Genomic DNA, 25,219 nt, shown 5'->3' on the forward strand with positions numbered 1-25,219 from the left:
GCCAAAAGCAACGTACAGATTCAATGCAATTCCCATCAAAATACCATCATCATTCTTCACAGAAATAGAAAAAACAACACTAACATTCATACAAAAATAAAAAAAAGAGCCCACATAGCCAAAGCAATACTAAGAAAAGAGAACAAACCTGGCGGCATCACATTATCCGACTTCAAACTATACTACAAGGCTATAGTTACCAAAGCAGCATAGTATGGGTACATACTTAGTACCTGTAATACATACATAGTACAGGCACACAGACCAGTGGAACACAATAGAGAACCTAGAAATAAAGTCAAATACATACAGCCAACTGAAATTCAACAAAGCATACAAAAACATAAGGTAGGGTAAGTAAATTGTGTTGGAATAACTGGCAAGCCACATGTAGAAGAATAAAACTGGATCCTCATCTCTCACATTATACAAAAACCAACTCAAGATGGATCAAAGACTTAAACCTAAGACCTGAAACTATAAAAATTTTAAAAGATAACATCAAAAAAACTGTTCTAGACATTGGCTTAGGCAAAGAATTCATGGCTAAGAACCCAAAAGCAAATGCAACAAAAAAAAATAATAATAAATGGTACCTAATTAAACCAAAAAGATTCTACACAGCAAAAGAAATAATCAGCAGAGCAAACAGACAACCCACAGAGTGGGAGAAAATAATTGCAAACTGTGCATCCAACAAAGGACTAATATCCAAAATCTACAAATAACTGAAATCAGTAAGAAAAAAAACAAATAATCCTATCAAAAATCGGGCAAAGGACATGAATTTGAAATTCTCAAAAGAAGATATTCAAACAGCCAACAAACATATGAAAAAATGCTCAACATCATTACTTATCAGGGAAATGCATATTAAAACCACAATGAGATATCACCTTACTCCTTCAAGAATGGCCATAATTTAAAAATAAAAATAATAGATGTTGGCATGGATGTGGAGAAAAGGGAACACTTACACTGCTAGTGGGAATGTAAACTAGTACAACCACTATGGAAAACAGCATGAAGATTCCTTAAAGAACTAAAAGTAGAAATGCAATTCCATCCAGCAATCCCACTACTGGGTACCTACCCAAAGGAAAAGAAGTCATTACGTGAAAAAGACACAGGTACATGCATATTTATAGAAGAAATACATGCGTATTTATAGAAGCACAATTCACAACTGCAAAAATATGGAACCAACATAAATGTCCATCAACCAATGGATAAAGAAAATGTGGTGTATATATATACCATGGAATACTACTCAGCTATAAAATGAAATAAAATAATGGCCTTTGCAGCAACTTGGATGGAGTTGGAGGCTATTATTCTAAGTGAAGTAACTCAGGAATGGAAAACCAAATATTGTATGTTCTCGCTTATAAATGGGAGCTAAGCTATGAGGATGCAAAGGCATAAGAATAATAGAACGGACTTCTGGGGCTTTGGGGGAAGAGTGGGAAGGGGTGAGAAATAAAAGACTACATATTGGGTACAGTGTACACTGCTCGGGTGACGGGTGCACCAAAATCTCAGAAATCATCACTAAAGAACTTATCCATGTAACCAAAAACCATCTGTTCCCCAACAGCTATTGAAATAAAATAAAATTTAAAGAATAAATAAATAAATAAATACAAACAAACAACATAAAATGGTAGTTACCGGGGGCTGGAGATAAGAAGAGTTGCTTAACAGTTACAGAATTTCAGATTTGGAGGAAGCAGGGCAAGATAGCCAAATAGAAGCCTCCACCAATCATCCTCCCCAAAGGAACACCAAATTTTAAAACTATCTACAAAAAGCACCTTCAAAAGGACCAAAAATCAGGTGAGCAATCACAGAACCTGGTTTTAACTTCATATTGCCAAAAGAGGCACTGAAGAGGGTAGGAAAGATTGTCTTGAATTGCCTACATTACCCCTTTCTCATTCCCCAACAGAAGCCACATGGCATGGAGGGAGAATCTATGCACTTAGAGGAGGGGGAGTATAGCATTTGTGGGACTCTGTAATGGAACACAGTGCTGCTAACACCAGGCAGAACTCAGCCGGTGGCCAAAGAAGGTGCATTTAGACCAGCCCTAGCCAGAGGGGAATCATCCATCCAGGTGGTTGGAACTTCAGTTTCAGCAAACCTCACCACCACAGGCTGAAGTGCTCTGGGGTCCTAAATAAACTTGAAAGGCTGTCTAGGCCACAAAAACTGTAATTCTTGGGCAAGTCCTATTGCTGTTCAGGGCTCAAAGCCAGCTAGTGAGATACTAACTGGGGCAGCTAAGGGAGTGCAGGTGCCACCCCTCCCCCAACCCCAGGGAGCATAGCTCACAGCTCCAAAAGAGAAGCCTATCTTTTGCTTGAGGAGAGGAGAGAAAAGCAATACTCAAACTGTACCAAATATTAAAACAAAAATCAGTAAAATAAGAAACACGAAAATAGAAAAATTAATGAAATTAAAAGCTAGTTCTTTGAGATGAACAAAACTGACTAATCTTAAGTCAGGCTGATAATGAATAAAGGATATAAATTATCAATACCAAAATTAAGAGGTGATATCATTAGAGATTCTATATATATCAAAAATATAACAGAATATTAAGAACTTTATGCCATTAATAAAGTTATTAACATCAATAAATATGACATTAATAAATACGGCAATTAATTTGACAACTTAGATGAAATGACAAATTTTTTGAAAGACATAAATTATTAAAGGTAACTCAAGAAAAAAATTGATAACCTAAATGGCCCTATATTAGTGACACTGAAAATGTAGTTAAGAATCTTTCCGCAATGAAAAGTCTAGAACCAAATGGATTCACTGCCAAATCCTACCAAACATTTAAGCACTAAACAATGCCAATTCTACATAAATTCATTCAATAAAACTGAAGAGGAGAGAACACATCCCAACTCATCCTTTAAGGCCAGCATTACCCTGAAACGAAAACTTGACAAATATATTAGACAAGTATCTTTTTAGATACAGAAAATTGTTAGCCGGTATCTCTCAGAACATAGACATAAAAATTCTAAACAAAAGTTTAGCAAATCTCATTACACAATGTATTAAAAGGATAATACATTATTACCAAGTGGGTGTACCCAGGAACCCAGAGTTGGTTTAACATTCATTTCATATATATATATATATATATTCTGAATATTCATATATATATATTCTATATATATATTTCTGAAATATATATCATATATATTCACATATATGATATATATATTCATTTCATATATATATATATATGAATTTGACAGAATCCACCATCCATTCTTGATAAAAAAAATTCTCAAGAAACTAGGAAGAGAACACTTTCTCAGTCTGATAAAGGGCATGTATGAAAAACTTAAAGCTAACATCATACTTCATGGCAAAGAACTAAATGCTTTCTAAGATCAGCAATTATTCATTCTCATTACTTCTATTCAACACTGTACTGGAGATTCTTAGCCAGTGCAATCTGGCAAGCAAAAGAAATAAAAGACATCCAGATTTAAAGAAAGAAGTACAACTGTGTTTATTTGAAGACACCATGATCACCAAGTAAAAAACCCAGTGGAATGAGTAAATGAGTCTATAGTAAGGTTGCAGGGAACAGGATCCATATCCAAAAATCAACTGTGCATTTCCATACATTAGCAACAATCAGAAACAGGAATTTAAAAAACAGCACCATTTATAATAGCACTGAAAATATAAAATACTTGGGGATAGATTTGACAAAAGACATGAGTGACCCATGCACTGAAAACTGTAACATACTGCTGAGAAAAATTAAAGAAGGGCTATATAAAAGTTAATGGACCAGCAGACTCAATATTGCTAAGATTTCAATTCTAAATTTTCCCAAATTATTTCTAGATTGAACATAATCCCAATCAAAATCTAAAAATGCTATTTGTAGAAACTGAAACACTAATTTTTAAATTCACACAAAAATGCAAAGGGCCTAGAATAGTCAAGACAACTCTGAAAACAAAAAATTGGAGCGTTAAGACTATCTGATTCAAGCTTTATTATAGAACTGGACTAATCAGAACCTCACAGTATTAACATAAAGATAGACAAATATATCCATGGAAGAAGAGAAATACATGCATATGTAGGAATGAGGAATATGTAGAAGAAGAGGAATACATGCATATATAGAGATGAATGTATGTATGTATATATAAACATGCATATATATGAATGACTCACTTTTAATGTTGAGATACAATTTTCATATCATAAAGTTCCCCACCACCATAATGTGATTTGAGAATATTTTTATTATGCCATAAAGAAACCTTATATTTACTAGCAGTCGCTCTCACCCTCTCACCTCTAGCCCTAGCAACCACTAATTTTTCTATCTCTATATCCTAGTTTAGACATTTTATATAAATGAGATCACGCAATATGTGGTATTTTTGGATTGGCTTTTCATTTGGCAGAAGAGTTTCAAAGTCTATCCACATTATAGCCATACTTCTTTCATTTTTATTCCCTAAATTCCTTTGTACAGATACGCCACACGTTATGTTTCCATTCATCAGCTATTGGACATTTGGGGTGTGAGTTTCCAAAGTGGCTGTACCATTTTATATTCCTCACCAGGAACATTTGGGGATTCTAATTTCTCCACATACTCACCAAAACTTGCTTTTGTCTGTCTTTTTTTAAATTATAGCCAATCTAGTGAGTATGAGCTGGTATTTCATGGTTTTGATTTGCATTTCCCAGTAACTATGATTTGAGCATCTTTTCATGTGCTTATTAGCCACTTGTATATTTTCCTTGGAGAAATGTTAACTTAAATCCTTGTCCACTTTTAAATTATATTAAGTGTCTTTTTACTATTGAGTTGTAAGAGTTATTTGTACATTCTGGATAGAAGTCCCTTATCGGATATATGATTTATAAATATTTTCTCCCATTCTGTAGCTGTCTTTTCACTTTCCTAATAGTTTTTAATTTTGATGAAGTCCAACTTATCAATCTTCTCTTTTATTGTTTGTTGGACAACTGATTTGTGACAAACACACAAAGGCAATGCAATAAAGAAAATATAGCCTTTTCTACAAATGGGTATCCACATACAAAAAAATAAGCCTCACACCATATGTGACAATTAACTCAAACTGGATCACAGAGTAAATGTAAAACTTAAAATTATAATCTTTCTAGAAGAAAAGAGAAGAAAATCTTTGTGACCTTGGGTCACAAACAAGTCTTAGGCATAGACTTGTTAAATAAGTCATCAAAAGCACACTCCATAAAAGAACAAACTGAAAAACAGAAATTCATCAAAACTTATCAAATCCTCCAAATACATACAGTTTATTGTACATCAAGTATACCTATTTAAAAATCCCTACTAACATGTAGAGAGGAAATAAGCAGTTCAGTGAGAAAATCATCAAAAAAATAAGTAAAGAACTTTCATTAAGAAATATGACTGACTCAAGACTAGAACTCATAACTGAGTTCGAGACTAGAATTGGCCTGATGAGGCCAATTGCTAAAAATTACTTTGAAACAAATGAGCTATTGTTTTCCGAACAGTAGTATGAGGCCAGTTCATACTCATACTTCTTCAATAAAGCATGTGCTGGTGAAAATTCTGGGCTTCTATCCATTTGTGGCAGGCTATTGACTCCAGGGGAATTATAGCCTTCCATTTTGTTAGATTAACACAGGTATAAGTTGGAAACCAGGAAGACATCCTACAAAGGCTGAAAGATCAGGCATTGGAAAAACACACAAGAGGTGGTATTTGTGAAACCAAGTCTGTCCAGATTCTGACAGCTAATCACTGGCCATCTCTAGCAAAGTGACAAAGCCACTTTAAACAAAGACTTTCTTACAACTATTCTCCCATATTTACCAGTCTTTCCTGAGCTACAACTGTAAATCTAAATTGAGTACAGGACATAAACATCGTTTTTATGGTATGATTCAAACTCAAAACAACATAAAGTTGTAATAGGGGAGAAGTGAAAAATATTATTGCAGCTTGGGCAGAGGGAGATGCTTTTATACTAGTGAAGATAAAGATTTAAAGGCATATAAAGGAGTATACTAGGAATGTGAGGAAGGTAATATAGAAAAAGGCCAAAACAGGCATATACACACATCACACTTGACTTTAAAATATATGTCTTCTTGCTCTCTTAAAAGATCATGTGTGAAATAAGTTAGAGAATGAAAGAAAATTATTAAAATAAAAAAGTTAAAAGATGAGCCTAAAATCACAGGCGCTCTTGGCTAGGGATCTGCATATATGGAGATCTTATTCCAATGAGAGCCAATAAAGAAAAGTAAGTGTTTTGAAGACATTCATATTTGTTAAGTTCGGTAACTCTCAACCTTATAAAAAAAGTAAATGATAAAAGATTTTCCTGTAAATAATGAATCAAATTGAAGTTTTCAATGATGGAATTTGAACAGAGCCAAGTCAATAATGACAGAAAAGCTTAGTTACCGGTATAATTCTCTACACGAATTATTCTCTATACCAGTCAACTAAGGGCTAAGGGAACACGTCAGCATTGTTTTTCAAGTGTCATCACCATAGGTCTTGGTAACAGAATGGTTACTAGAAACGATGGAGTCAGCCCCATCCCTCTCCTGGTAGCTATTCCTCTCCTTACAGATATTCCTCTCTTCACAAACATCTCAAGAGTGAGTAGATTTTCTATCTCTATTTCCTCACTTCTTCATCTGCTCCAATATGGCCTTAAGATCCATCACTCCACCAAAACAACTAGTGACCTACAGGTCATTTAATCCATCCAGTACATGCATTTTTATTAGGTGCAATACTGTCCCCAAGGAGGCAAAAAACCCTTAGATATTATAGTAATTTGTGGCTCTCCAAAAAATCACAGTACATAAACAGTTATATCTGTGTATTAAAATTATATTGGGGGGGCAGTTAGAGAAAATGTCTAAAAAGGTTCAATAGGGGAACAATAATGAAGAAAAGGTTGAGAAACACTGATGGAACATTTTTCAGTCCTAATTTTACTTGCCTCTCAGACACATTTAATATTGCTAACCACTCCCTCCTTCCTGAAACTTTTCTGTTCCTCAGCTTCTGTGACACAATACTTTACATGAATTTCCTCGTATACTTCTTTAGACCATCCTTCTCTGTCTTCTTTGCAGGCCCATCTGCTCTACACTAGGTGTTCCTCAAAGCTCAATTTTAGGCCTTCTCCTTTTCTTACTCAATACCTTCCCCCCAGGCAATTTTATGTATGCCTTCTATAACTACCATCTATAACTCACTACCATCTATAACTCACAAAGCTATAGCACCACCATAGATCATTCCCTGATATTCAAGCCTATTTATCTACCTGCCAATTTGACATCTCCACTTGATGTCTCACAGGTATTCTCCTAGCAAAAAAAATCCACAGCTTTGGTCAGATTCACAGGTTAAGAACAGCTGCCATATAGTAGTTTAAGAAGGGATCATAAAATAAAAAATGATAGTGCTAAATTTAAAAATTGATTAAAAAACAATTATTCTATAAACAAGTTTCTATTCTTCTCCAATGTCTTCAAAGCCTCTATTGTAAATACATGTTTTAGTTGATACACAATAGAAACTAGACTAGGTCAGAAATCAATATGTCAATTTATCTGTTTCTCCTAGAGCAATGGTGTGAATACAATTATAGTGATTCTCTGGCTATGCCAAAAGGTATTCTGAAACCAGCATCAGGCTTCCAGTAAAAGAGAGGTTAAGAATATAAAAGACTGCAAACAGGTTTATAAATGTGCTATATTGGGTGTTTGCACAACTAAAAAATGTCAATATTTGCATTTCGAAGAGAATTCTGAAAATAAGGTGATATCACAGGGAAACTGGATTTAAAATATATTTTCTTACAATTTCAACAACTTAAAAACTCTTGTTAGTCATCTTTCATATAATGCCAAAGCACTAATCCTTCACAAAGTTAAAATAGAGACCTAGAACCAAAAGCAAGGACTGTTTCCAAAGCAATCACAGAAATCTGCCAACACCAAGACTTTCAAATAAAATGATTTCTGCTTCTAAGATTAAGAAACAAGCTTATTTACTTCAGGAGTGAAAGAGGTGCCCTGCTGGAAAAATAACTTCTCAAGGAGGTGGAAGAAATCTGCCTCTCTGATATAACAGAATTAAGGTTTAATTTAGAAGTCTAATTTTTTCCTGCTGTTCCTGTTTTTTCTGTTCAACCTTTCTCTTGTCTCCCAATTCCATGATTCTGCCAGTATTCTTCCTTATGACTTCAAATGGAATAAATTCTAATGTTTCATAGCAGAGTAGGGTGACTATAGTTAGCAACAATATATTGTATCTTTCAAAATAGCTAGAAGAGAGGACTTGAAGTGTACCCCCCCACATAGAAATGACAAATACCCTGATTTGATTACGTATCCTATGTAACAAAATTTCACATGTACCTCACTAATATGTACAAATACAATGTATCAAAAAAGAGAGAAATCACTAATAAGAATAACTTAACATTTCCTACTGGTACTCTCTACTTGGATTTCCTTTTAGCACTTCAAGCCCAATATGCTCCAAACTAAACGTATCCTTGTCACCTCTACCACCTTCCTGGCAAATCTGTTTTATAGTACAACATGTACCCAGTGGCCTAAGCCATAAATCTGGGAGTTATCCTTGAATTCTTCTCTAACAAAATCCTATCAAGCCTCTTAACTACTCTTAAAACTACCTCCTCCTTTTTGCCTTCCTGGCCTTGTCTTATGTGGCAGGCCATGTTATAAACTTCAAAGACATTAGGTGATAAAGTCAAATAAATCTGGGGTTGAATCCCAGTTCTGCCACTTGCTAAATGTACCCTTAATCCTAGGCAAATTACCTAACCTCTCTAGGGCTCATTTTGTCATCTGTAAAATGAAATGAGTAATAAAATCTACCTTAAAAGGTCATTGAAACAAGTAAATAGCCTTGTGCCTCTAAAGCACTCAACACTAGGCCTAGCACATTCTAAGCACTCAGTGAATGCTAACTACTGCTACCTTGCAGGATTACTTTATCCATTAAGAGGAGATAATCTATGTGAAGTGCTTGACACACAGTTAGGACTTAATACATAACGATCTTTTAAAAAATTAATTTCACCTCTCTTCTCTCTATATATTATTTCAACAACCTCCTAGCAGTCATTTCATCTTATCCCCATGATGCCACTGAGCTCCCCGTTTTCAAGATAAAGTCAAATTTTTTTCTCATGACATACTAAGGTCTTTACAATCATGCCTTTCCTTATTTCTTAAGGCTCACCTATTGCTATTCCTTTAGCTCCAATCACGTCAAATTCAGAGGTGTCACATTCTTTCATGAAGCACTGCTTTTGCAGTGGTATTCCTTTTGCCTGGAATTCCTGTCCAGCCTTTCACCTCTCCAATTCCCATTTTGTCTTATACTATTCCCAGAAATCCTTCAAAATCAGTTCAGGAAGTTCTCCCTTTCCTTCTGCCACCCCATATCCCCAACTTTGGCTTTAAAACAGTCTCTGTGCTCCCACATATTCTTGTACTTTTTTCCTTCTAATGATAAGCAGCAGCTAATCTTTATTGAGTACATACTATATTTGTGATTCCGTACTAAGCACATTTACATGTTACCTCATTTAATCCTTGCAGGAACTTTATGAGGTATATATCATTATTATCCTTATTGTATATGGAGGAAACTGAGGATTACAGAAGTAACTCTCAAAGTCACACAGCCGGTAGGTAGCAGAGCTGGGACTTGGAAACATATCTCCCCATGTTCTTAACCATGTGCTGTATTATCTTGTAATACTAAATATATGGTATTATAATGATCTATTTCCAGTTATGTGTTACCCAATTATGGAGATACATTCTTTAAAAAAATGCACCTTTGTCATGAAAACATCATAGAGTGTCCTTCCACAAACCTAGATGGTATAGCCTATACACAACCAGGCTATATGGTACAGCCTTATTGCTCCTTGGCTACAAACCTGTAAAGCACATTACTGGACTGGATCCTGTAGGCAACTGTAACACAATGGTAAGTGTTTGTGTATCTAAACATAGAAAAAGTACAGCAAAAATACTGTATAAAAGATAAAAACATTATACTTAAATAAGGCACTTACCAGGAATGGAGCACGCAGGACTGGAAGATGCTCTGGGTGAGTCACTGAGCGAGTAGTGAGTGAATGTGAAGGTCTAGGACATTATGATATACTACTGTAGACTTTATAAACACTGTACACTTAAAGTTACAAAAATTAATTTTCTTTCTTCAATAATAACCTCAGCTTACTGTAACTTTTTAACTTTATAAACTAAATTTTTTTACCTGACTTTTATAATAACTCTTAGCTTAAAACACAAGCATGTTGCACAGCTGTACAAAAATATTTTCTTTCTTTGTATCCTTGTCCTATATGCTTTTTCTATTAAATTTTTTTTAAACTTTTTAAACTATTTTGTTAAAAACTAAGACATAAATACATGTTAGCCTAGGCCTACACAGGGTCAGGATCATCAATATTATTGTATTCTGCCACCACATCCTATCCCACTGGACGGTTTTCAGAGGCAATAACACTCATGGAATTGTATTCTCCTATGATAATGCCTTCTTCTGGAATACCTCCTGAAGGACCTGGCTGAGGCTGTTTTATAGTTAACTTTTCTTTTAGAATAGTATAGTAAATATATAAACCAGTAACATAGGTGTTCATTATCGTCATCAACCATTATGCATTGTACATAACTGTATGTGCTATACTTTTACACAACTGGAAGCACAGTAGGTTTGTTTACATAAGCATCACCACAAACACATGAGGAATGCATTACAATGGCTACATCACTAGGTAATAGGAATTTTTCAGCTCCACTATAATCTTATGGGACCAACAGTGTATATGCAGTCCATCACTAACCAAAACATCTTTATGTGGTGCATAACCATATTTATCTGCTTCCCCATTGGTTAGTCAAACTTATCTAGCTAGACCCTTGAAGATAGGGATCATGTCTTTTCATTTCTTGCATACCCTATGTCTAGCATCATCTCTACCAATTAACAGATGCTCAATAAATAGCTGCTAAATCAATGAATGAAACCATATCATTTTATTCTTATAACAACTGAGTGAGGTAAAGTAGTTATCAATTACTGTTTATATAACAGATGTATGATTATTTTAGAATGCTGCTAAGGTGGTTTTGTCTTCAAGTTAAATCATGTAATGTCCATGCAAAGAAAGCATAAATGATTTCGTTTCTTCAATAAGTAAAAGGCAAAATTAATTTTTAATTATTTGCCAACTATCAATACAAGATTAAGTCTTCTGATACCATCTGTAAAGCAATCAGTCCTTCATATTTTTTCTGAGGTCAAGAGTATAAACACAAGAAGAAAAAGATTATCCAGTAGGAAATGGCAATAAAACAAAAAGCCTTTAGCAGAAAAGCTTTCAAAGAAGGTCAGTAGTATTGCTAAAGAAAAGTTTCCCACTGACTATGCCACGTGGTAGGCATGTCATGAGAAGATTTATGTTAGACATAAAACACCCACAGTAGGGGTGTGTTGGCTTCAGTCAAATGAACTGAACGAAATTTCCATTTTGACTTTTACCTGCTAGCCTGTAAAATGCTTACATATGAGCAATACAGAACTGAAAAGACCTTTTGATGCAGATCAGATCACAATTACAGCTAAAAGATCAGGCTATCATAAGACAAATCTGGCCTAGGTGAGAGAGTGAACTTCCTGAACTGAGCGTCAACATGCTTAGATGCTGAAATTGTTATACTACAGCTCTAAAGAACATTAAAAATAGAAAAGGTCTTTGAAATATTTAAAGAGAATTCTGCTTAAAAGTCACACTAGACAACTTGATAAATATTTTTTTTTTCCAAGCATCCCAACCCCAGTCCACATACTTTTTTATTGCAACAGTTTTTGTCAGGTTGCTTTTAGAACAGTATTATATTTCAACGGGGAAAAAAGCACGTGAGGAAAAAAACATACGCAAAGGGAATATTAAACACCTCACAGGAAATCTATTTTCACTAGTGGGATGCCACATAAATATTTCAGGAGTCCTTGTACCCTCTTATGCACAATAAACAGGATATTCAGCAGCAAGGGGCCCTCAACCATGCAGATACTGCTTAGTCTTCCAATGTCAAACTAGTGATAAAATATTTCAGAAATTAAGAAATAAAGGAAAGATAGGAAAAAATGCTTCATCATCCAAAGATAATTCTTTAACATCTTGGAATATTTTATTTCAGTATGTTATTCATTGTATGATTGCTGTTGTTGCAAAAAGCTTTCTTTCCATTTGGTCCATAGCTTGGGAGAAGTTCAGGGGTGGTTAAGAAGCTGCCCGGGGGCTAGAGGCAGAGGCTTAAGCAGAAGCTGCAAGTACAGGGGCCTGCAGCAGTGCCCCTCAAAGACCATTGTGCCAATATTTCACTTGAGGCTTTTTTCATTTATGCTCACAAGAAAAATTAGTCTGTAATGCTGCTTTCTTGTAATGTCCCCGTCAGGCTGGTATTAAGGTTATGCTTTATTTGAGAAATATTCCACTTTCCATTCTCTGGAAGAATTTATGTAAAACTTTGTTATTTTTTCCCTTATACATTTAAAAAGAATTCCCCAGTGAAGATATATGAGCTTGAATCTGAACCTGGATTTTTCTTTCAGGATTTTTAATAACTGGTTTTATTTCTTTCAGTGATATGGGATTACTGAAATATTCAATTTCTTCTTGTGTCCATTTTAGTTGTTTTATCCTCGTAGGAGTTTATTTTATTAAAATTTTCAAATTTTTAAAATGTAAAGTTGTTTATAATGTTCTCTTACTGTGATTTAATGTCTGTAGGCTCTGTAGTAATGGTTCCTTTTCTATTCCTAATATTGGTAAATTGTGTTTTTTCTTTTTACTGATTAGTAAAAGTAATATATCCTTGGCAAAACAAAATTTTTAAAAGAACCAACTTTTGTTTTTGATTTCCTCTGTTATACATTTGTTTTATATTTCACTGATTTCTGCACTTATTCCTATGGCTTCTTTTTTTCTGATGTAATTTGCAGTTTTTCCCAAGCTTAAGATGGAAGGTTAAAACATTGATTTGTAGCCTTTTTAATTTTATATTAATTGTAATCAAGGCTCTGACATTCCCTTTAAGGACTGCTTCAGTGACATCTAAAAAGTTTTAATATGATTTATCTTCATTATTATTCTCTCAAAAGTATTTCCTAATTGCCATTATAATTTTTTCTTTGATCCATGATCCTTTAGAAATATACTGCTTATTGATTTCTAGTGTAATATCACTAAAGTTACAGAACATACTCTGAAAAATAAACCAAAGTAAGATCAACTTTGGAAAATGTTCCATGGGCACTTGAAAGGAATATATTCTGTCACGATTCAGTGTTTTTATAAATGTTTCCACTTTTCTTAAATTTCTAGGCATAAATTGGTTGGGTCATATAGTAGGTCTATGTTTAAGATATTAAACAGTTTTCCAAAGTGGTTGTGCTCTTTTCTATATATGATACTAATACACGAGTTACAGCTGTTCTACAGCCTTGCCACTATCTGGTACTGTTAAGTTTGTTGCCTTTCCCTCCTTAAGCTACTCTAGTGAGTCTGAAGTGGTACCTCATTGTGTATATAGTTGAGTTCTTATTTTAAGATTATATTTTTCTATTTGATTCTATTTTATAGATTCCAGTTCTTTGGTGAAATTCTCCATATTTTCATCCATTTTCTCCATCTCTTCCTCTAGTTACCTGAGCGCATTAATCAATTATTTTAAAGTCTACTAATACTAGTACCTTGTGTCACCTGAGTCTGCTTCTGTTGTCTTTTCTTTCTCTTGGCTTTTGGACATCTACTTCTAAGTGTGTACTTAGAAACTTTTGATTGAATACTGAATATTGTTTTAATTTTTTTAGAGGCTCTAAATGATGTTATCCATAACCAGAGAAAGTTCACACTTTTCTCAGCTAGGCAGAAAGTACACGGTTCATCATCTTAATCTGGTCCAGACATCAGCAGAATCAAGGCTGCTTTATAATTTAGGTAAGATTTATTCTACTGCTAGTTAGACCATGTTCTTAGTGTATGCTCTCCATAACTCAACTGAAAGCCTGATATGTACATTGGGCCCTTTCTCCCCTCCCCCAACCCAGTGGGTCCTGAACTCTACATCTCCTCGTCATCACAGACTAATAGATTCTTAGTCTCTTTTCCACTCATTTTCCATTAAGCCTTCATGTTTTCTTAGGCTTCGGCAAATGTCTTGAGGAGAAAACTGATCAAATGTTTGAGACCCTTGAGTCTCCAATTTTGTTACTGCAGCTCCTTAAGACCACCAAAAGCTCTGCTTGTTTCTCTGTCACCCAGCAGTAGCCCTGTACCTTATCCAATGTCATGCTGAAACATATTTTGAAAACTCCTTAAGAAATACTTAGTTCCTATTGTTCCCAGAACTTTAGTTATTTTCACATGCATATAAATCAGACCTCCCTTAATATTTCACATGCTCCTGAAGCTGATGGTCACAAACTGAACTCACTAGCTTCATGAAAAATCTGTTCTTTGAACATTCCCTATATACATTAATGGTACTAACCATTCATTCAATTACCTAAGAAGAAAGTTAGAAACTACCCTTGACCCCTCTCTCAATACCAAACCCATCAAGACTAAGAATTTGGTCATCAAAATCTATGGATTCTACTTCTTAAATATTATTAAATATGTCACTCTCTGTTCCCAGTGCCCTCATCATCCTCCACAACTACTATAATAACTTCTTAACTGGACTCTGCCTTAGTTTTCTTTTTTAGATTATTCTATATGCAGCTGCCAGACTGATCTTTATAAGATTCTAGTAAGATTATAGGACTTTTGCCTTAAAAATCTTTCAACAACTTCGTTATAGATTCTCTGCCACTTCACTTCACTTGGGGTTTAGCCACCCCAAATTTTAATTTTATTTCCCAGACATACCTTATGCTTCATACTAAGCTCCTTCAACATCTGGCAAACTTCAGTTCATCCTTTAAGATGTAGCTTGAGTATTAACTCATCTATAAAGCATTTCTTGACCTCCCTAGACTATCACTTTAAGCATTATAATTATTTTTTGTCTCTTTTTCTCCTATTGTCTGTCCTCTCTTGGTGCTCATCCTATTAATCTTCATCATCATCACTACTACCACCACTACCACTACCATCATCATGGTAGTAACAGGTACTTTTTATTGAGATCTTATTAAATGTCAGATACAATGTTAAGTACTTTACATACGCTTCTCCATTTAATGCTATCAACAAACTAGAAGATCAATATTATAATCTCCATTATATAATTAAGGATACTGAGGCTCAGAGGTGAAGTTACTTGCTTAAGTTTACAAAGTTCATAAGGGATACATTCACACTTAAGTCCATTTGTAAATATGTGCTATCCTGTCATATATTCCAGTTTTATATTCCCAGCATATAGAACAGTCCCTGGCATGTAGTAAGTTTTCAATAAATGTTTGCTTTGTTGTTGAAAAGTACTAAACTAGATAATATATGAAAGCCCTTGTGAATTATAAAATTCTGCATGAATACTACTATTATTTCCTCCCACCTTGATTCTGTTTATATATGTTTCCCTAACTCACCATCCTTATCCCCTTCCCTGCAAAACACATATTTATCCACCCAAACCCAACTGAAGTGTAATATTTTCTCTAACTCTCCAGGTAAAATCATTAATCCCTTCTTCTGTGCTCACATGGACTCTGTACCTATCTCGGCAACTGCACTAATTATATTACTTATTTGAATATGTTTGTTTCTCATCCTCCCTCCCCAATTTAGATTATGAGGTCTTCAAGAAAAGCAATGAATTTTATCTTTGCATCATCTGAGCCTAGGACAGTGCCTATGATATGGAAGATAAAAAATAAATGTTTTCTGAATAAATGCAGAATCACTCAGACCTGGATAAGAGGGGAGCCCTTATCATGAGACCCACATTTTTAATAGTCCCACTTTGGCCTGTCTCTGACCATATCTCTTCCCATAGTCCTCAGAGACTAAGCGACCAGGGGAAGGTACGCACCAGACTAGGGGAAGGTACGCACCTATGACTGCCCATCTATACTCTGCTCTAGGTACCCAGGCCCCTGGAATTCTTTACTCAAACTTTCCAAGGCCGTTTTTAGGGTATACACAGTTCTGTTCCCCACCTTTGTCTTCCTCAGGGCAGGCTGCACCTCTCATGCGCATCTAGGCTCAATGGGACATTAAGGGGTGACTACTTACAGGGCATGTACCTAGAACTTGGATATCTGGGCTGAGTTGAACCATAGCATGTATCTAAAATTCTTCGAGTACAAAATAGAGGTATGAGTAAGAATAGAAAGGGGGTGGACTGGAGGCTGACTCTCCACTCATGTTCCTGCATGTAACTCAGAGGAGTTCAAGAATTACAAATTTGAGTCCGACCTTCTAGTCACTATGAAATCATATTTGTCAAGGTAGGACAATAGAATATATGTCATTTAACAGTGTTTTAGCTCAGCTTATGACATTAAAATACTTAGATGTAAGGTACGTAAACTTGTATTTGTACATGAGCCCAATCTCGCAAATATTAGAGGCAGGCTTTAATCAGTTATCCTATGAATAAACTATAAATAAATGAAAATACATGTGAAAGCACTTAAAATAATCCAATAAATATTTCCTTTGACATGGCTACTACACCAGTCATTGTTTTCTTAAATGAATTCTTCTAAATAAAGAATACTTCGGCCGGGCATGGTGGCTCACGCCTGTAATCCCAGCACTTTCAGAGGCCGAGGCAGGTGGATCACAAGGTCAGGAGTTCAAGATCAGCCTGGCCAAGATGGTGAAATCCTGTCTCTACTAAAAATACAAAAATTAGCCGGGCGTGGTGGCACACGCCTGTGGTCCCAGCTACTTGGGAGGCTGAGGCAGGAGAATCACTTGAACTCGGGAGGCAGAGGTTGCGGTGAGTCGAGATCGTGCCATTGCACTCCAGCCTGGGCGACAAGAGTGAAACTCCGTCTTAAAAAATAATAATAACAATAATAATAATACTTCTATTACAGAAACAGTTGCCCATTAAGATGAAGGACAACTTGTTAGTAATACAAGAGAAGAAATGGATTACTAATTAAAAGTTTTTTTTTCATTAAGATGAAATAGCATTGAAAAGGAACTAGGAAACTTTTAGGTCCAATGACTACGCATTAGGGAAAGGACTCCTTATTCAATAAATGGTGCTGGGATAACTGGCTAGGCAAATGCAGAAGAATGAAACTGGACTCCTACCTTTACTATACACAAACATTAACTCAAGATGGATTAAAGATTTAAATGTAAGACCTCAAACTATAAAAATCCTAGAAGAAAACCCAGGAAGTACCATTCTGGACATTAGCTTTGGCAAAAAATTTATGACTAAATCCTCAAAAGCAATTGCAACAAAAGCAAAAATTGATAAATGGGACTCAAACTAAAGAGCTTCCTCACAGCAAGAGAAACTATCAGGTGCATAAACAGACAACCTACAGCATGGTAGAAGATATTTACAAACTATGCACCTGACAAAGGTCTGATATCCAGTATCTATAAGGAATTTAAACAATCTGGCCAGGCGTGGTGGCTCATGCCGGTAATTCCCCCAAATAAGGAGGCCAAGGCGAGTGGATCACCTGAGGCCAGGAGTTCGAGACCAGCCTGGCCCACATGGCGAAACCCTGTCTCTACTAAAAATACAAAAATTAGCTGGGCATGGTGGTACATGCCTGTAGTCCCAGCTACTCAGGAGACAGGCATGAGAATCACTTGAATCTGGGAGGCAGACATTGCAGTGAGCTGAGAATGTGCCACTAGACAGAGTGAGACTCCACCTAAAAAAAAAAAAAACACCAAGCAAAGCAAAAAAAAACCCCATTAAAAAGTGGGCAAAAGACATGAACAAATACTTCTCAAAAGAAGATATACAGGTGGCCAATAAATATGAAAAAATGTTCCACATCACTAATCATCAGAGAAATGCAAATCAAAACCACAATGAGATACCATCCAACACCAGCCAAAACAGATACTACTAAAAAGTCAAAAAATAACAGATAATTGCAAGGCTGCAGAGAAAAGGGAAAGCTTATTCATTGTTGGTGGAAATGTAAATTAGTTCAGCCACTGTGGAAAGCAGTTTGGAGATTTTTCAAAGAACATAGAACTACCATTTGACCCAGCAATCCCATAATTTGGTTCAATGAATCCTTCTACCAAAAAGGCACATGCATTCATATGTTCATCGCACCACTATTCACAACAGCAAAGACACAGAATCAACCTAGGTGCCCATCAATGGTGAACTGGATAAAGAAAATGTGGTATGTATACACCATGGAATACTATGCAACCATATAAAAGAATGAAATCATGTCCTTTACAGCAACATGGATGTAGCTGGAGGCCATTATCCTAAGTGAATTAACACAGAAACAGAAAACCAAAAACTGCATGTTCTCACTTATAAGTGGGAGATAACTTTGGGTACACATAGACACAAAAATGAAAACAATAAACACTGAAGACTACTAGAGGGAGGGATAGGGGAGGAGCAAAGGCTGAAAATTACCTATTGGGTACTATACTTACTATCTGAGTGACAGGATCATTTATGCCACAAACTTTAGCCTCACGCAATATACTCATGTAACCAACCTGCACCTGTACCCCCGAATCTAAAATAGAAGTTGGAATTATAAAAAACAAAACCAAAAAGACCCCAAAGACTATTCATTATGCTATTTGAACACATTTCTAGCACTTTACAGTAATCTACAACAATTTTGTTATAGTATTATATACAGTATTTCAAAATAAAAGTGTTATTGCTTTATATTTTATAGCACTTCACAAATTTCAAACTATTACACATATTAGCACTTTGTTTAGTGCCTTATGCATAGTATGTCAATAATATCGGATGAAGTAAATCCTCATATTAGATTTCATTATAACTTTTATTTATTTATTTATTTATTTTTTGAGACGGAGTTTTGCTCTTGTTGCCCAGGCTGGAGTGCAATGGCACGATCTTGGCTCACTGCAACCTCCGCCCCCTGGGTTCAAGTGATTCCCCTGCCTCAGCCTCCTGAGTAGCTGGGATTTACAAGCATGAGCCACCATGCCTGGCTAATTTTGTATTTTTAGTAGAGACGGGGTTTCTCCATGTTGATCAGGCTGGTCTCGAACTCCTGACCTCAGGTGATCCGCCTGCCTCAGCCTCCCAAAGTGCTAGGATTACAGGCGTGAGCCACTGCGCCTGGCCCATTATAACTTTCTATGCATTGTTTAGAAGTCAGTAAGCACAATGAAGTTTGTCAAGACAACTGGGGTTAAGCTCTAAGGGGCACAGTAAAAACTCATAACCTGTAGTCCCAGCTACTCAAGAGGCCAAGGCAGGAGAATCGCTTGAACCAGGGAGGCAGAGGTTGCAGTGAGCCGAGATCACGCCACTGCACTCCAGCCTAGCAACAGAGTGAGACTCTCTCAAAAAAAAAAAAAAAAAAAAAAAAAGAAAGAAAAAGAAATGCAACTGATGGCCAGAACTTTCAACACTATGTTGAATAGGAGTGGTGAGAGAGGGCATCCCTGTCTTGTGCCAGTTTTCAAAGGGAATGCTTCCAGTTTTTGCCCATTCAGTATGATATTGGCTGTGGGTTTGTCATAGATAGCTCTTATTATTTTGAGATACGTCCCATCAATACCTAATTTATTGAGAGTTTTTAGCATGAAGGGTTGTTGAATTTTGTCAAAGGCCTTTTCTGCATCTGTTGAGATACTCATATGGTTTTTGTCGTTGGTTCTGTTTATATGCTGGATTACATTTATTGATTTGCATATGTTGAACCAGCCTTGCATCCCAGGGATGAAGCCAACTTGATCATGGTGGATAAGCCTTTTGATGTGCTGCTGGATTCCGTTTGCCAGTATTTTATTGAGGATTTTTGCATAGATGTTCATCAGGGATATTGGTCTAAAATTCTCTTTTTTTGTTGTGTCTCTGCCAGGCTTTGGTATCAGGATGATGCTGGCCTCATAAAATGAGTTAGGGAGGATTCCCTCTTTTTCTATTGATTGGAATAGTTTCAGAAGGAATGGTACCAGCTCCTCCTTGTACCTCTGGTAGAATTCGGCTGTGAATCTATCTGGTCCTGGACTTTTTTTGGTAGGTAAGCTATTAATTATTGCCTCAATTTCAGAGCCTGCTATTGGTCTATTCAGAGATTTTAACTTCTTCCTGGTTTAGTCTTGGGAGGGTGTATGTGTCGAGGAATTTATCCATTTCTTCTAGATTTTCTAGTTTATTTGCGTAGAGGTGTTTATAGTACTCTCTGATGGCAGTTTGTATTTCTGTGGGATTGGAAAAGAGACCGCATTGCCAAGTCAATCCTAAGCCAAAAGAACAAAGCTGGAGGCATCACGCTACCTGACTTCAAACTATACTACAAGGCTACAGTAACCAAAACAGCATGGTACTGGTAACAAAACAGAGATGTAGACCAATGGAACAGAACAGAACCCTCAGAAATAATGCCACGTATCTACAACCATCTGATCTTTGACAAACCTGACAAAAACAAGAAATGGTGAAACGATTCCCTATTTAATAAACGGTGCTGGGAAAACTGGCTAGCCATCTATAGAAAGCTGAAACTGGATCCCTTCCTTACACCTTATACAAAAATTAATTCAAGATGGATTAAAGACTTAAATGTTAGACCTGAAACCATAAAAACCCTAGAAGAAAACCTAGACAATACCATTCAGGACATAGGCATGGGCAAGGACTTCATGTCTAAAACACCAAAAGCAATGGCAACAAAAGCCAAAATTGACAAATGGGATCTAATCAAACTAAAGAGTTTCTGCACAGCAAAAGAAACCACCATCAGAGTGAACAGGCAACCTACAGAATGGGAGAAAATTTTTGCAATCTACTCATCTGACAAAGGGCTAATATCCAGAATCTACAATGAACTCAAACAAATTTACAAGAAAAAAACAACCCCATCAACAAGTGGGCAAAGGATATGAACAGACACTTCTCAAAAGAAGAATTTATGCAGCCAAAAGGCACATGAAAAAATGCTCATCATCACTGGCCATCAGAGAAATGCAAATCAAAACCACAATGAGATACCATCTCACACCAATTAGAATGGTGATCATTAAAGTCAGGAAACGACAGGTGCTGGAGAGGATGTGGAGAAATAGGAACACTTTTACACTGTTGGTGGGACTGTAAACTAGTTCAACCATTGTGGAAGTCAGTGTGGCGATTCCCAGGGATCTAGAACTAGAAATACCATTTGACCCAGCCATCCCATTACTGGGTATATACCCAAAGGATTATAAATCATGCTGCTATAAAGACACATGCACACGTATGTTTACTGCAGCACTATTCACGATAGCAAAGACTTGGAACCAACCCAAATGTCCAACAATGATAGACTGGATTAAGAAAATGTGGCACATATACACCATGGAATACTATGCAGCCATAAAAAATGATGAGTTCATGTCCTTTGTAGGGACATGGATGAAGCTGAAAACCATCATTCTCAGCAAACTATCACAAGGACAAAAAACCAAAGACCTCATGTTCTCACTCATAGGTGGGAATTCAACAATAAGAACGCATAGACACAGGAAGGGGAACATCACACACCGGGGCCTGTTGTGGGGTGGGGGGAGGGGGAAGGGATAGCATTAGGAGATATATCTAATGTTAAATGACGAGTTAATGGGTGCAGCACACCAACATGGCCCATGTATACATATGTAACTAACCTGCACGTTGTGCACATGTACCCTAAAACTTGAAGTATAATAAATAAATAAATAAATAAAGTTTATGTAGAGAGGTAAAACCAACACAACATTAAAAAGAAAAAGTTGAAAGACTGAAATTACCCGACTTCTAGACTTATTATAAAGCTACATGCCACACCCATTGTCGCCAGCACCCAGATATAGAAGTAAAGGGCCTGAGGACAGGTCTGCCTCAACCACTGCCGCCACTGCAGGCACTCATGCTTGTCATTCGGGTGCCTGAGGATCAACCGAACTTACCCACAATGAGATATCATCTCACCACAGTTAAAATGGCAATTATCAAAACAACAAAAAGTAACAAAAGCTGGTGAGGATGTAGAGAAAAGGGAACTCTTATACACTGTTGGTGGGAATGTAAATTAATACAGAAATTATGGAAAACAGTATGGAGATTTCTAAAAAAAAAAACCCTAAAAACAGAACTTCCAGATGATCCAGCAACTCCACTATTGGGTATTTATTCAAAGGAAAAGAAATCAGTGTATCAAAGGGATACCTGTACCCCCATGTTTACTGTGACACCATTCACAATTGTCAAGATATTGAATCAACCTAAGTGTCTTCAACAGAGGGACACAAAGAAAATGTGGTACATATACACAATGGAATACTATTCGGGCACAAAAAAGAATGAAATCCTGTCAGATGGAACTGGAAGTCATTATGTTAAATCAAATAAGCCAGGCACAGAAAGACAAACATCGCATGTCCTCACTCACATGTGGGAACTAAAAAAGCTGATCCCGTAGAGGTAGAAAGTAGAATGATAGTTAACCAGAGGGTGGGAAGGGAGGAGGGGATGAAGAATGGGTTAATGGGTATAAACATACAGTTAGATAGGCAGAATAAATTCTACTTATTGGTAGCACAGTAGGGTGACTCTAGTTAACAATAATTTATTGTATATTTCAAAACAGCTAGAAGATTTGAAATGTTCCCAACACAAAGAAATCATAATGTTTGAGATGACAGATATCCTGATTACTCTGATTTGATCATTACACATGACACATTTGATCATATACATTGCATGGTATCAAAATATTACATGTATCCCATAAATATGTACAATTATTATGTATCAATAAAAATATGTAAGTAAAGCTACAATAATCAAGACAGTGTGGCATGACAAATATCAAGACAAATAGATCAATGGAACAGAACAAAGAGATCAGTGGAACAGAACAGAGAACCAAGTCCAAAAAACAGAGCCACATAAATGCAGTCAACTGATTTTTAACAAAAGAGCAAAGGCAATATGATTAATAAAAGATGGTCTTTTCGACAAATGGTGCTGGAACAACTGGACATCCAATGAAAAAAAATGACTCTAAACACAGATCTTACACCTCTCACAAAAATTAACAAAATGGATCATAGAGAAAAATGTAAAATGCAAAACTACAAAACTCCTAGAAGGTAACACAGGAGAAAATCTAAGTGACTTTGGGTATGGCAGCGACTTTTTTTATATATAACACCAAAGGCACAATCCATGAAAGAAAGAACTGATTAGGCAGACTTCATTTTGCTCTGCAAAAGATACTGTCAACAGATGAGACGACATGCTACAGACTGGGGAAAAAATGTTTATAAAAGACTGATAAAGAACTGTTATTCAAAATATACAAAGAACTCTTAAAATTCAACAATAAGAAAAATGAACAGACACATCACCAAAGAAGATATACAGATGACAAGCATGTGAAAAGGTGCTCCATATTATATGTCATTAGGGAAGTGAAAATTAAAACAATGAGACACTACTACACACCTACTAGAATGGCCAAAATCCAAAATACTGACACCACCAAATGCTGGCAAGGATGTCAAGCAACAGGAACTCTCATTCCTTGCTGGTGGGAATGCAAAATGGTATAGCCACTTAGGAAGACAGTTTGGTAGTGTCTTATAAAGCTAAATATATTTTTACCATATGATCCAGCAATCATACTCCTTGTTATTTACTCAAATGAGCTAAAAATGTATGCCCCCACAAAAACTTGTACATAGATTTTAAAGCAGCTTTATTCATAATTGCTAAATATTGGCAGCAAATAATATGTCCTTCAGTAGGTGAATGAATAACTAAACTGTGATACATTCAGATAATGGGATATTATTCAGTGCTAAAAATAAATGAGCTATCAAGCCATAAAAAAGCACTAGAGGAAACGTACATGCATATTTCTAAGTATAAAAAGCCAATCTGAAAAGGTTACATACATACTGTATGATTCCAACTATATGACATTCTGGAAAAGGCAAAACCATGCAGACAGCAGAGAGCTCAGTGGTTACCACAGGATAGGGTGTAAAGAGGGAGGAACAGGCAGAGCACAGAGGATTTTAGCGAAGCGAAAGCACTTTGTATAATACCATAATGGTAGCCATATGACATTATGTATTTGTCAAAACCCATAGAATGCCTAACACCAAAGGTGAACCTTAACGTAAACTATGGACTTTGGGTAATAATAATGTCTCAATGTAGGTTCATCAATTCTAATAAATTGTACCACTATGATGCAGGATAGTGGCAGTAGGAGAGGCTACACATTTGTGGGGCAGAGGGTATACTCTCTGTACTTTCTGCTCAATTTTGCTGTGAGCCTAAAATTGCCCTAGAAAAATCAAGTCTAATAGAAAATCGAACCAAAAAACCAAACCATAGCTGTTCACCATCTTCCAATACTTCACCCAGATAAAAAATAGCTGTTTTCAATATGAATCAGAGGGCAAAACCATTACCTTTTTCTAAAGTTCATCTTCCAAAAACATCTTAATTGACAATTTAAGGCTCACAGGGCAGATCAAATAACTTACTTTTCAATTTTCTTCTTTTGTTCTTTTTGCCTTTGTTGTTCTTTTACTTGTTCTCTCTCAATATCCATGAAAAGTCGTCTATGTCTCAGGTACTGCTTTTGACGCTAAAGGAAAGAAGTTAAAATTACTAAGATTCTGCTTTCAGAGGAATTTCCAAAGGAGAAAAATATTCTTATACCATAGACAAAAACAAACACAAGCAAACAAAAACAGATAATATAGAAGTTACATGGGATTAAGTCTTTTATTTCCTTCTGTCTATGGTCACTCAGGATGTCACACACACAATAATTTTATATTTTCAAGCACATAGCTATTATATGTTAATAGGCAAACCAGAGAAAGTATTTACTCTTTACTCTAGCCTAACATGGCACGGAGGAGGGTAGAAGGGC

General features: G+C 36.0%; 1 protein-coding gene across 1 annotated transcript in view; it reads right to left on the reverse strand.

Moving 5' to 3' along the window:
- The window catches only part of CCDC15 (coiled-coil domain containing 15), a 90,641-nt gene that overhangs the window by 13,000 nt on the left and 52,422 nt on the right, over positions 1-25,219 (reverse strand). The window contains exon 12 of the mRNA XM_030828902.1: positions 24,825-24,928. Within this exon, the coding sequence (XP_030684762.1) occupies positions 24,825-24,928 (104 nt within the window). The remainder of the gene's footprint in view (positions 1-24,824; positions 24,929-25,219) is intronic.

This window comes from Nomascus leucogenys, chromosome 15 (genome assembly GCF_006542625.1).
Source record: "Nomascus leucogenys isolate Asia chromosome 15, Asia_NLE_v1, whole genome shotgun sequence".
Lineage (NCBI taxonomy): Eukaryota > Metazoa > Chordata > Mammalia > Primates > Hylobatidae > Nomascus > Nomascus leucogenys.